General features: G+C 47.8%; 1 protein-coding gene across 8 annotated transcripts in view; it reads right to left on the reverse strand.

Moving 5' to 3' along the window:
* Positions 1-2,380: 2,380 nt before the first annotated feature.
* lili (LMBR1-like protein lilipod) overlaps positions 2,381-13,851 on the reverse strand; it is a 306,045-nt gene continuing 294,574 nt past the window's right edge. For 7 of the 8 annotated variants that reach the window (XM_075693928.1, XM_075693931.1, XM_075693930.1 and 4 more), the window contains one exon: positions 2,381-3,787. In XM_075693928.1, coding sequence (XP_075550043.1) covers positions 3,579-3,787 — 209 coding nt within the window. In that variant the 3' untranslated portion in view covers positions 2,381-3,578. The remainder of the gene's footprint in view (positions 3,788-13,851) is intronic. The other variant, XM_075693933.1, reaches the window with a different exon arrangement.

Consider the following 13,851-nt stretch of genomic DNA (forward strand, 5'->3'; position numbering starts at 1 on the left):
CATTCTTTCTTTGGGGGGAATATCGCGTGCCGCGCTGCCTTCTCTGACGCCTTTAGATGCGCGAGAATATAAAATAGCCCATGCGTCAGCGTTGCCGAAGCCGTCTGTACTGCCTGCCCAGCCGCAGCCGCTGCGTAAAACAATGGCTCAGATGCGACGGAGCAGACAAAACGACGCCCAGTGGACGTTTAGTCTACGAGCACCATAACCACGTCAGGCAAGGCTATATGTCAGGCCAGCAGATATGATGGGACGCGCATGCGCACCGCTGTTCTTGCGGCCCTCTCGACAGCAGGCACCACGTCGGTAGACGGCGCGTCGATGCAGTTTGGCACGCGCTCCCGTGGTCCGTATACTTTTGCTCACGGGTGTACTTACCCCAGTTTGCACTGTTTGCCTGCTTTGTTTTGGCATCATGAGTGCGACTCGACGGCAGTGTTTCACAGCGAAAGAGAAGCTAAAGATTATAGCCGCTGCCGAAGAAATCGGCAACAGAGCTGCTGCAAGACAGCATGACGTCGACGAGTCGTGCATTCGCGACTGGAGGAAGAAAAAAAAAGAGTCTCGAAGCAACGAACCGGAACAGGCGAGCGTTTCGGGGTCCGAAGACTGGCGCGTACCCCCACCTCGAGACGCAGCTTGCGAAGTTCATTGAGGAGCAGAGAAGTCGTGGCCACGCTGTTTCGACTGAGATGGCGCAAATGGAAGCCCTGAAGTTGGCCCGGGAATTGAACATTCCACGTGAGTTTCGTGCAAGCCGTGGATGGCTTCAGCGCTTCATGCGAAGACATGGATTTTCTATGCGGCGGCGAACAACCATGTGCCAGCGGCTTCCTGAAGCCTACGAGGAAAAGTTGTTGAACTTTCAACGATATGTGATCGCACTTCGGAAGGAGCACAGCTATTTGCTGTCTCAGGTGGGAAATGCTGATCAAACACCTGTGTACTTTGAGATGCCGATGGACACGACCATGGAAAAAAAGGGCTCCAAATCAGTCAGCGTGCTGACCGGCGGAAATGCCAAGCTGCGCTGCACAGTCATGCTATGCGCTTTGGCTGACGGCACGAAACTGCGCCCGTATGTGATTTTCAAACGCAAGACGCTACCTAGCATTCCACTGCCCCCAGGAATCGTTGTGCGTGCGGAAGAAAATTCGTGGATGAACAGTGGCCTAGTCAGTGACTGGCTTCGAGTAATCTGGGAGCGAAGACCAGGTGCCTTGCTGGCACGCCGGTCGATGCTCGTACTAGATTCCTTCAGAGGCCACTGCACTGATGCGGTGAAGGCTCGCCTTGCCGAGACCAGCACCGACCTCGTCATAATACCTGGCGGCATGACGTCCATGCTACAGCCACTCGACGTGTGCCTGAACAAGCCGTTCAAGGCACACGTGAAGCGGCTGTATGCCCAGTGGATGGCCGACGGCATTTACGCCCTCACACCGACGGGACGCGTGCGAAGGCCTGACATTCCATTGCTGTGCCAGTGGATCGTGGATGCGTGGAAAGCGATACCGGCCGATTTGGTGCGCAAAAGCTTTAAAAAATGTGCGATCAGTAATAGTCTGGATGGTTCCGAGGACGACTACGTCTTTGAGAGTGGCGATGAAGCCTCGGATGGCAGTAGTGAGAGCGGCGACGATTAAGAATCGGATAACCAGTGACGTGGTGGCGGTCGTTTGAATAAATGTTCTGAAAACGAAATGATCACTGAGTGTGAGTTTCATCTTTCTAGCGCTCATTTTTTTTTTTTTTTCAGGTAGACGTGCGGGTTATACGCGAGTTTTTTTTTTTTTTTTTTCCGCCGAGTTCAAAGTTAGGGGTGCGGGTTATACGCAGGGGCGGGTTATACGCGGGTAAATACGGTATTTAGCGCTCTAAGTTTTTTCTAATCAACAGTTTCATGAACTCATTTTTTTCACGAACGGCAACTGACTGGAACGGCCTTCCCCACCATATCGCTGCCATAACCTGTCCATCCACATTTTCGACTTCTGTAAACGCCTGCATCTTGTAAACCCCACCCCTTATGTAACACCCCAAAAGGGGTCTTTAAGGAAAGTAAAGTGATGTGATGAGTTGTGATCCATCTTCTACACGTCCGTCTTTATGTTTAATTATTCATGGGTATGCACCCTAAGTAGATCAGTTGGAAGAGCTGCCCGTGTCACTGTAAATGTTTCTGCCTTTTTGTGCGTGTTCACTAGGTGGAAAATAATGTGCAGCAAACACCTTGCTTATTTTGCTGCACTGAAAGGGTGGCACCATCTGGTAGTGTCAGGGCAAAACACAGTGTGCCTTATTTTGCCATTACAGTGAGAAATAGCGGTCACTGTTTTGTTCACATAAATTATACATTCTTGTCAAGCATTACCACAAATTAAGCTCCTTCTGCTTTATTGCCGGCAAAACAGGCAGTAATGCAACAAAACATGTCATTAAGCTGCATGCACTGTGAAATGCCACCTCTATGTGAAATCTGAGCACGAACATGCCAGCAGTTGAGGGCAGGCAAGCCACACATACCTGGCACTCCCATTGACACATTAGTATTCCGCAGTGTGTGGAGATGGCTTACAGGTTAATTGAGCATGCCAAAAATGGAAAAGAATTAGAATATTCACCTGCAGGTAGACAAGATTACATCTGCACATGTGAGCATGTCCCTTGTGGCAGATTGTGTATTGCACACTACGCTAAAGATCATGATGGCTAAAACACTAAAATATTTCATGCATGGAACATAAAATTGTGTGGTCAGGCTTCACCATGCTCAGCAAATAAAGACATGCATCTTATACAGACGTACAATTTTTATGCCACCTTTTCTCACCGAAACGAGTGCCTGCATGGGGGATGAGTCACAATGTCACTTACACATAGGAAAATACAACAATCGTAAGTTCATAATTGAGAAGGCAATGTTACGGTGATGCATGTCCCCTGTAAAGGGCACTAAACCATGTTCAGCTGAACAGCTTATTTGCAAGTAGCAAATCTGTACAAGAAACATTCTCCCACACAAATCTTTCAAAAAAGCCATAGTAACAGCTGGGCAGCAGGTGTTTGAACCAATGCTCTCCCCCAAGTGTTGTGATCTGCAGCCCAAAGCTAATGCTTTGAATACACAAATCCATGTGCTGTATGTCTACTGCTGACTTCTGCTGCATTCCTAGCAAACAGTGCAGTGGATTGTATGTGAACGCCATAGGGTATGTCTTAGTAAAGCACCAGTGCCACGAGGCAGAGAGATGCTGGGCATTTCTTGCTCACTGCAGCATGTTAACATATGACCTGGAAAGCTGTGACTAGGTGATCAGCCCACTGCAATTGTCTGAGTTGTTCATACCAGTTTAGTGATCATTATTTACAAAAAGAAAATACACAGGGGTAAGAAAAATAATGAACAGGCCTGAAGGTAGGTAAACATAAACATGGGCTTGTACACAGGGTAGCAAGACAAAGGTCAGGTGAGCAGTGCAATATATGCATCCACAATACTTAACTAAAGCAACATAAGTAATGCCACTGTTAAAGCTAAGAAAATTAGGAACTATTAATAAATAATTAGTGCAATGTCAGTCCTCCTTTGGTAACAACCAAGGGGTGGCCGTGCCCCAGGCTGCAAGGCGTCCCAGCAGCTCAGTGCGCACTGTCGCTGTCACCTTGGTGGCCAGGCTGGTGGCAGCCGCAGCCACAAACACCACGTTGTAGGTGAGCACCAGTGGAAAGCTGGCCAGCCACTCAATGCGGCCAAAGTCGCCCAACAGGTCAAAGTTGGTGATGCCTGCATGCAATGATGAGCAACCCAGAGCCTGTTTTTGTAAACAACTGTGTACGCTGTGCGTTTGTTGCTTTTCTGGCTCAAATAAAAACCACACTTAAAGTTTTTAAGCATTTAGGTTATTCACCATCCTTTGTGCGACAACCTGCTACAGCTTCAGAGCTTTTTTTATGAAGGGCAATGAAAACATTACAGAGGCAGGAACACGGCAATAAAAACCACACTTACAAAGTTTGTAGCATTTAGGTTATTCACCATCCTTTGTGCGACAACCTGCTACAGCTTCAGAGCTTTGTTTATGAAGGGCAATGATAACATTGCAAAGGTGGGAACACAGCAGCAAGTAATAGAAAACATTGGTAGCTACTCATTCTAGTTGAGATTCAGGGGTAGAAACCTCTCAGATCCTGCTTGAAACGCCAAAGCCCAAAAACAAATGTCATGTTCAGCGCATGCTCGGTATGCTGAATTACTTTGCTAAGTACGTGCCGCGAATATCGGAGCGGACTGCACTTCTGCGAGTGCTTATCAAAGAGCGCACATGTTCGAGTGGACTGAAAACCACAGGATAGAGTGGAAAAGCACCTTACAGATTCTAAGCACAACGCCCGTGCTTGCTATTTTTGATCCTCAGAAGCAGTCTAAGATAATGTGCGATGCATCCAAAGACAGAGTAGGCGCAGCGCTCTTGCAGTGCCACAATGGTGGTGAGGCCAGTGGCCTATGCATCTCGTGTGCTAACACAAGCTGAACAGCGTTACACACAGAATGAAAAGGGGACTCTCAGCATTTCATTCAGCTGCAAGAAGTTTCACCAGTTCATATACTGGCACAAAGTTGTTATTGAGACAGACCATAAACTGCTCCTATCCATTGCTGCCAAAGGGATTTGTGACATGCCACCCCGCCTTCAGAGGCTCTTGCTGAGGCTTCTGAAATATGACTTCCTATTGCAGTATGAACCAGCAAAACACCTAATCTTGGCTGACATGCTGTCAAGGTCATCGCTGGCTAGTCAGGACGACAATGCTGGCGCTGCGGACGACATGGAGGTGCACACGGTACAAATCCTGGGCTACTTGGTCACAGATGCTACGTGTCAGAAGCTGGTGCGTGAAACTGCTTGTGACTGCTACCTAAGCACAGTCGTATCCAGCCTGTTGAGCAGTGAGAGCCTGCAAGGTGAACTAAAGCCATTTGTGTCAGAGCTTTCGGTCGTGAATGGAATACTGCTAAAAGGAACGAAAGTGGTCCTACCAAAAAGCATGTGATGTGAAATCTTAGGATGAATTCATGCTGGGCACCTGGGATTGCAGACATGCAAAGGAAGAGCACGACGCCTGGTTTTCTGGCCTGGGCTCAGCAACGACCCTGCCCTATCTACCTGCTGACTTAGAGTTACTCTACTTGTCGGAAGTTTTCCTACAAGCAACTGAAAGAATTATTAATGATGCGCCGAGTCCCATTCTGCACATGGTTTCGCATCGGTGTGGACATTTTTTCGTTTGGGGGATGTTCGAACATCGTGGCGTATCACGCGCTTTCAAGCTTGCTAGAAGTCCAGAAACTCCTGGACGCCACTGCGAAAATGGCGATTTCGGCTCTCAGCACCATATTCGCCAGGTATGGTGTATTCCTAGAGGTGTGCACAGACAACGGGCCGCAGTTTTCAAGCTGCTAATTTGCTGAATTCACAAGAAAATACGACTTCACTCACAACACATCAAGTCAGCACTTCCCACAGTCCAATGATCTGGCCAAAAAAGGTTTTCAGATAGTGAAGCGCCTACTGAAGAAAAGCGAAGACTCGAGCGAAGACTTCCGGCTAGGCCTCCTGGCCTGCCGTTCTACACCGTTTGAAGACGGCAGATCCCCGGGAGAACTTCTTCAAGGCAGGCGCCTCAGATCTAATGTACCAGACTTCAGCGACATGCAGTCTACGGCGATCAAGAAGCATCGTCAGTACAGCGGCGGAAAACCTTTATCGCCCTTGGATAAAGGGTCCATCGTAAGGCTTAGGAACGCAACATGGTCACCGAAGGGAACTGTGGTTACAAGAACTCCGAGGTCCTACGAGGTGGAAACAGAAGATGGTCGTGTGTTAGACGTAACAGACGGCATCTCCTTCAGACTCGCGAGCAGTGTGCAGCAAGCATAAGTGATGATGACGACTGCGGTTCACCAGACAGTCCGTCCGCTGACTCTGGTGCCCCTGCATCGAGCAGCTGTGGTGTTACAGTGCCTACATATCCGCGACCACAACCGTCGTCAGCCAAGGGCACGGAACCTATGACAGCTCAGCACGTGACAGCAATTCCTCCAAGGCCAACACTGGTCCCGAGCAGATCGGCTCGAACAGTCAAGCCACCACAGCAACTTAGTTACGATGAAGGCTTTAATCAAGTGACCTGAACTGTGGGGCTTCTGAACTGCTGTGCTTCTTTGTTAAACTGTTATTGAACTGTTGTGCTTCTTTACTGAACCCGAACTGTTGTGCCTCTTTATTCCCCCCAGAGGATGTATCAGGCATGCGCTGTATGCCCTACCTTATCACAACAGCACGAACACACTCAGTGCTGTTGACTGTTATAGAACTCTTGCCTATATAACGACATGACAATAAACCCTCCGGTCATTCCTGTTCCTGCTATCACGTAGTGCCTCAATCTTTTGCAAGATGCACATCGCTTTGCTAAGAATACAATCACGTTGTCTAAATAACACAAGCATGCATCCCCTTTGAACCCATGAAGCAGAGAGTCCATCATTCGTTCGAATGTGTATGGGGTATTACACAGACCAAAATGCATGACTTTGAACTGGTAAAACCATCAGGAGTTACAGAAGCCATTTTCTTGTGGTTCATGGGGTCCATAGCAATCTGCCAATATCCAGATCAAAGGTCGATAGAAAAGAAGTAATTGGCACCATACAGAGAAACAAGGGCATCACGAATTTGTGGTAACGGGTAAGCATCTTTCTTCGTAATGTTGCTGAGGTGCCAATAATCCATACAAAAGCACCGCAATCTGTCTTTCTTTTTCACTAAAACAACAGGGGATCCCCAGGGACTGGAGGATGGCTCGATAATATTCCTCGCAAGGATCTTGTTGACTTCCTGCTTGATGACGCTTCGCTCAGACACAGACACTCAATAGGGGCGACGGTGAACAGGGCTGGCATTGCCTGTGTGTATGCGATGCGTGACAACAGACGTATAGCCCAAATGCCAATCACCAAATGTCCCGAGAAGACTTGAGAATACATCTCAGGGTGCCGGTGTGCTCAGGCGGAAGGTCACTGGCGATCAAGCTATGAACTGTGCGTCTGCTACAAGTTGTCAGCGTCGGAGCGCTCTTCTGAGGACGTGTAGCGTCCATTGCAGAAGCTTCTAGCTGGAAGTCTTGCAGGGGGCAAATGTGGACTACGGAAAACCACTCTGGAAATACTTGCTTGATGAGGCTAAAATTCACAAGTGGAAGGCAGGTTCTGTTTGTTGTAATGCACAGGACCATGTAGGGTGCAGCAACATCGTGTGTGAGCAGGACATCAGTAAGAGGTGTCACGTAGTAGTCGCCATCTGGAATAGATTGCAAACATGACAATTCGAAATACACCGCAGTTTTAGATGGCAGGAGAACAAAATCGCTGCAATGTAAGTGACACGGAGGAGGTTGGTCACTGGGTTCACAGAGGCGAGGCAGTTCAAGGCGGAGGATACCGGTGGAGCAATAAATCAGAGTGGAATTAGCAAAAAGAAAATCAAATATAAGTATGAGGCCGTGAGGGCACTGCGCAAGGACTATTAAAATAACAACCACCTGGTCCCCAGCAATGGTAACGCGAGCTTTGCAGATTCCAGCAACAGTGACCATAGCACCGTCAACGACACATACGACTCGGGTCGTGGGAAGTGCAAGGATCTTCTTCATGCAACGATGGAAACTGGCACTCATGACAGAGACTTGCGTCCCTGTATCAACCAAAGCTCTGACAGAGACGGTATCAACATGGACTTATTCTAAAGTTCTGGGGGACATGTGTTGGCACGAGACGCCGTGAAGTCAAGCATTTATTTAGACAGCAACACGGACATAACAGACAGCAACAATTCACTGGCTTCACCTTATAAAGGGAGCATGGGTGCAACCGAGGCATGCCATTGGCTAGCGATACAAAAGCACATGTGAACAGTGACCGCATGCATCAGATATGCGGCACACAGTGACTAGAGACAACACGCTTGCAAAACGTTGCACACATACAACACTTCTCCTCCAACAAGATCAGAATCTGTCATATGTCAGACGATTCGGCTTCCGCTTATCATGAGCGCTGCACCTGGGTAGCACAGGTGAACCGACATCGCTCTATTCTGACGTTGATGCACTTTGCGCTCCACGTGAGAGTGGGTAACCATCACTCCGATCCAACACTGGCCGGTTTGAGGCGGGTGCAAGAGACTTTCACTTTCAAACAGTTCACTTGCATGTGGAAAAGGTACATCATTTTCTTTCACAACACCACCAGGCTTTACACAAGAATGTCGCTAATGGTCCGCATGCACAAACTGCGTCTGCCCATCCACAACCACAAGGTATGTCATTGCCGATTTCACATCCACAATCTTGCCTGGACGCCATTTCACTTGTTCCCCACATACTAAACGCACAAACACTCTATCCCCAACAGAAAATACTCTGGGTGAACGCTTCCTCTTGTTTGCACTGCATACATTCCTCCCAGATTGGGCATTTATTGCATCCTGCAGATCTGGTTTCAATAACAACAACCTTGTGCGCAACTTCCTCCTCACGAAGAGTTCAGCAGGTGTTTGGCTGGTAAATGTATGTGGCGTTGTTCTATAAGGGAACAGAAAATTATCGATTCTGTGCTGGAGCGACCTGAAACTTTCATTCCTTTGGTCTTCCAGCAATTGCTTCAACAGCGGCTGCTTTACTTTTTGAACCGCACGTTCGACTGAACCGTTGGACTGAGGATGATATGGCGGAGTAAGCGTATGCTTAACCCTGTTTGCCAATAGAAAGTCCTCAAACTCTTTTGCACGAGACTGCGGCCCGTTATCAGTGAGTACCTCTGTCGGTAGGTCATGACTTGCAACAACAAGCGCACTATTTCGATCGTGCTGTGCGCGGTCGTTGACGTCATGACTCTTATTTCCAACCATTTGGAATAGGAATCTACAGCTAAAAGGAAAATTTTTTTTTTTCTTTTTCAGCAAAGTCTAGATGTATCCTCTCCCAACTGCTTGTGCACCACTTCCAAGATGAAAGCGGCGCTAGTGGCACCACAGATTTTGTGCTTTGACAAATTTCACACAGCTTTACAATTTGTTGCAAGCAGTTGCCTATCTTTGGCTACCAAACCATTGACCCTGCAAGGGCTTTCATCTTTGTAATGCCAATGTGTTGCTCATGCAACAAACACATATCTTCACTTTGAAGTGAATGTGGTATCACGACTCTGTTGTTCCACACCACACAACCGCAATCCACAGAAAGTTCAAATTGCCTCACGAAGAAAGGCTGATAATGAGCATCCACAGCGTGCGGCCATCCGTGCCATACCATTTCACGAACAGCACTGAGAACTGGTTCTTTCACAGTTTCATGCACGATATCTTTCGCAGTTATGGGGAGTTTATTGACAGGTGAAAAATAAAAGATTTCTTCTGCCTCGTCACCGGCTTCTAGCAGTGGAAGGCGTGATAATCCATCTGCATTGGCTATCTTTGTTCTAGGTCTGTCCAAAATACGAAAGCTGTAGTTTGCAAGAAAAATTCCTCAGCGGTGCACACGAGCTGCAGCTACTGCATTTGTGTGGTGCTTTGCCTTAAATATGACTGTGAGCGACTGGTGATCAGTGATTACACTGAAAGTACGCCCGTACAGATATTTATGAAATTTCTTCACTCCAAAAACAACTGCAAGCACTTTTTTTTCCACTTGCGCGTAGTTACGCTCAGCAGGCATCATCGTACGTGATGCATACGCCATCGGTCGCTCTACGCCCTCAACCATGTGCGACAGCACTGCGCCTAAGCTGTAAGCATAAGCGTCTCATGTCACCTGTATATCCTTCTTTACATCATACAGTTCCAAGACCATGTCTTCACTTTTCAAATTCTTACAGCGACTGAAACATGCGTCACACTGGCTCGACCATTTCCATGTGCTGCCCTTGCACAACAGTTGGTGGAGAGGTTCTACCACATTTGCTAGGTCAGGCAAAAATTTGGCATAGTAGTTTACTAGGCCCAAAAATGCTTTAGCTGAGTCACATTACTTGGTTTTGGCACGTCTCGAATCGCCTTTACTTTTTCCACTGCTGGGCGTATGCCATGCTTGTCTAGGTCGTGCCCCAAGTAACAAACAATTTCTTGGAAAAATTTGCATTTCTCTGCGTTTACACGAATGCCATGCTTGCTGAGTGCTTGTAGCACTTGCTGGGAACGGTCATAGCACTCTTTCAGGTTTTTGTCTGCTATTAACACATCATCCAGGTAACAGGCTGTCCCAGGGATGTTTCGTAAAACCTGGTCCATCATGGCCTGAAACATTGCAGGTGCGCTTGCCACTCCGTATGGCAATCACCGGAACCTGAAAAGTCCCATGTGCGTATTCACCGTGAGCAGTTGCTGTGCCTGCTCAGCCAGCTCAAGCTGTAGGTAAGCCTTCGACAAATCCAGTAAGGTGAACATGGTCCCTCCAACCAGTGACGTGAATATGTCTTCTGGCAGAGGCAGTTGATAGTGATCAAATTCAATATCCCGACTGACCGTGACTCTGTAATCCCCACATATCCTAATCTCTTTTCCTGTTTTCTTTGGCACAATAACTAGCGGTGTAGCCCAATCACTGTGCCCGAGTCTGTACACCACACCAGCTTTCTCAAGGTCACGCAATTCATTCTCCACTTGTTCGCGCAAAGCATATGGTACTGGTCTCGCCTTACAAAAAGTTGGATGAACATCGGTTTTCATTCGGATACTACCAGTGAATCCTTTGATAGAAGCATAGCCTGGCTCAAACACACCACCGTACAACTGTTTCAACTTCTTTTCAGCTTCCGCTGCTACCAACTGCCTGCCCTCCTGTACGTTATACATGTCACGTTGCAACTGCTGAACAGCATTCTGCAGGTCAACTTTTAGTGTAGTCATCTAATCGCGACCTAAAAGCGCCGGCATGCAGGCTTCATTTTCTTGCTTTGCAACTGTCAGAGGCAGATTGTAGCTTCGGTTCTGATAAGATACATTGACGTTTGCTACGCCTTTCACTTTGAGTGCAGTGCCATTATACACTCCTAGACGCACGTCGTCTTTGGAACATGGGTAGTTTGGAAAATTTTCATCAAAGTCTCTTTCAGACATTATGGTCACAGCTGCTCCCGTTCCATCGGAATCTCCTTGCCATTTACTTTTACTTTAAGCACAATAGGCGGAGAGCTATGAACTTGGTTACTCGTACCAACAGTAAGCAAGTCTGTTGACAGCAAGGTCTCCTCAACTTTGTGCACAACCTTTGTTTTGCATATTTTCGCTACATGCCCTGGCTTCGAGCATTTGAAGCAGATATTTTTAAAGAAAAGGACAACTCACTGGTGCGTGCAGTCCGCCGCATCTATGACAGGCGCGAACAATGCCTTTCCCACGTTGCTTCCTTGGACCATTTTGGGGGGCACGCTGCTCGTTGCTAGCGGTCTTCGTCGCATGTCACCTGCCTTGCGTGGTTGGCTCCCGATGCCAGTAAACGTCGGCAGGACTGGCGGTTGACCCCTCCGGTAGCATTTCTCTGGTGTCTTTCTGGGCCATTTCCAAGGCAGTGGCAAATTTGCATACTCGCTCCCAGGTGACTTCGTCGTCTGACAGAGCAAGAAGACGGCATTGAATCAAATCTGTCCAGCAATCAGTCGATCCTGGAGCGCTTCTTCCAAAAAGCTTCTGAACGAGCACATCGCAGCCAGTCTTTTCAGCTCGACGATGAACTGTTTTAGGCTTTCTTCCAGCTCTTCCTTTCGCTGGTAAAAGTGATACCGTTCAGTAGCCACTGACCGTTTTGGAGCATAGTGCTTTCGGAGAGCTTCTCTAGCTTCTTCCTACTTGACTTCCATTGGTTTCTTCAGCAGCAGCAGGCTACACGGAGTCACGTAAGCCTTTTCACCCAGGATTGTTAAGAAAACTTGCAACTTCTTACTTGGGTCAGTTCCATTGGCGGCTGCATACAGGTCGAACCTTTCCAGGTAGACTTCGATATTGCCAGAGTCTGGGCAGAACTCGGCCAAAGATCCCAGGGTGGTGGTCATCACTGATGTCCTCGCCTGCCGTGGCGTCGTTGCCGTTTCCTCAGGCTTGGTCATTGCCTCTGCCCGAATGATCCCATCCTCGTCGCCATGTTGGCAAGAGACGCCGTGAAGTCAAGCATTTATTCGGACAGCAACACGAACATAACAGACAGCAATGATTCACTGGCTTCGCCTTATAAAGGGATTCCTTGCTCCCTTTATAAGGTGAAGCCAGTGAATCGTTTATAATCGTTTATAGTCGTTTATTGTGCAGCTTCACCCCCAAAAGCTGCACAGTCTAGTTTTCGGGGAAAAGTGATGGCTTAAAGACGGTGAAGGAGAGCTGCAGTGAGCCAGTAAATGAGACGGACAGCGATGTGGCGGAGGCGACTGCACGTCCACAAAGCGGGGACCTTTCTCAGTTACATTGGGTGCTCAGGATTTGGTGTGGGGCGGATAGTGGCTTGCAACACAGCAGGGACCAGAGTAAGTGGGGAAATAGGCTAGGGGACTAAGAGAGCCACTGGCTGTGGCAAGAGTGAGCAATATGTACAGCTCGGCTGCAGCGAAAACAGATAGGTTTATCATCAGCTGTTCTCCAGTCCTACGGGTTTCTGGAACAACGAAGGGTGTACGGTCTGTGACAAGGCCTGTCCACAGAGACTAGGACAGTGTCAGGAGTGTTCATGTTGCAGACAGTAGAGCAGAGGCCAAGGTTCGCAAATTCCTGGTGAACAACAGCCGGTATAAATGAAACAGCTGGCATTGAGGTGTCAGGTACCGTGGGTTTATAAGCCGAACATCTTGAAGGGGCAGCGCGAAAAAAAAAACGACGACAGAAGGCAGGAACACACAGGACAGCGCTGAACTCACAACTAACTTTATTCGAAGGCATACATACACTTAAGTACACAACCCATAGCCACGTGCTCTCCCATCCATGGCGTCATATCAGTGCGCAGGCAAAAAAACAAAAAAACACGCGAAACCATTTAATCTAATACTACGTTATGGAGCTGCTTAAAAATTCAAATTCACTATCATGCAAATTTATCGATGGCATGCTTACACAGCGCGACCCTTTTTTTCTGATATAGAAGGCCTCAATAATCTCCCTCGTAGTCTGATTTTTGTGCGTGAAAAGTATTGTGGTGTCTTTATATATTGGAGTGCACCCATGCTCAGAGCAATGCCGCGCGACATGCGAGTAGGCATTACCCGTTAGTGAGCGCCTATGTTCAGACAATCTAATATTGAGGCAACGACCTGTTTGACCGATATATACGTGACCGCAGGAAAATGGAAGTTCGTACACAACTCCCATTCTACAGCGCACAAACGGGGACAAATGCTTAACAGTACAGCCTTTCCCAGCATGAGTGGAGGCAGCCTGGGCCAATTTCCTATCCTATTTCCTATCCAATTTCCTATGTTTTTTTTTTCGCGCTGCCCCTTCAAGATGTTCAACCAGTACCAACTCGCCCAAATGTCGATCCTTCTACAGTTTATAAGCCGGATAGGTGCCTTGAATTCTCGATGGACGATGCACGTCACACCATCTGACGTTAATGGATGACAAAGTTGCCTCATAGGACGATGTTGCAGTGGTATTCGGCAGACACTCAAACTGAGGCGATATGCACTTACTCTAGATGACGGCACTGTCACACTGTCAACGGTCGTCACGTTGGTGAAGACAAGAAGATTGAATGCATAGTCTGCAATACCCTTCAAAATGTGGGTGAACTTGTTAGCCTCAGACA

This window comes from Dermacentor variabilis, chromosome 5, assembly GCF_050947875.1.
Source record: "Dermacentor variabilis isolate Ectoservices chromosome 5, ASM5094787v1, whole genome shotgun sequence".
In the NCBI taxonomy this organism is placed as follows: domain Eukaryota; kingdom Metazoa; phylum Arthropoda; class Arachnida; order Ixodida; family Ixodidae; genus Dermacentor; species Dermacentor variabilis.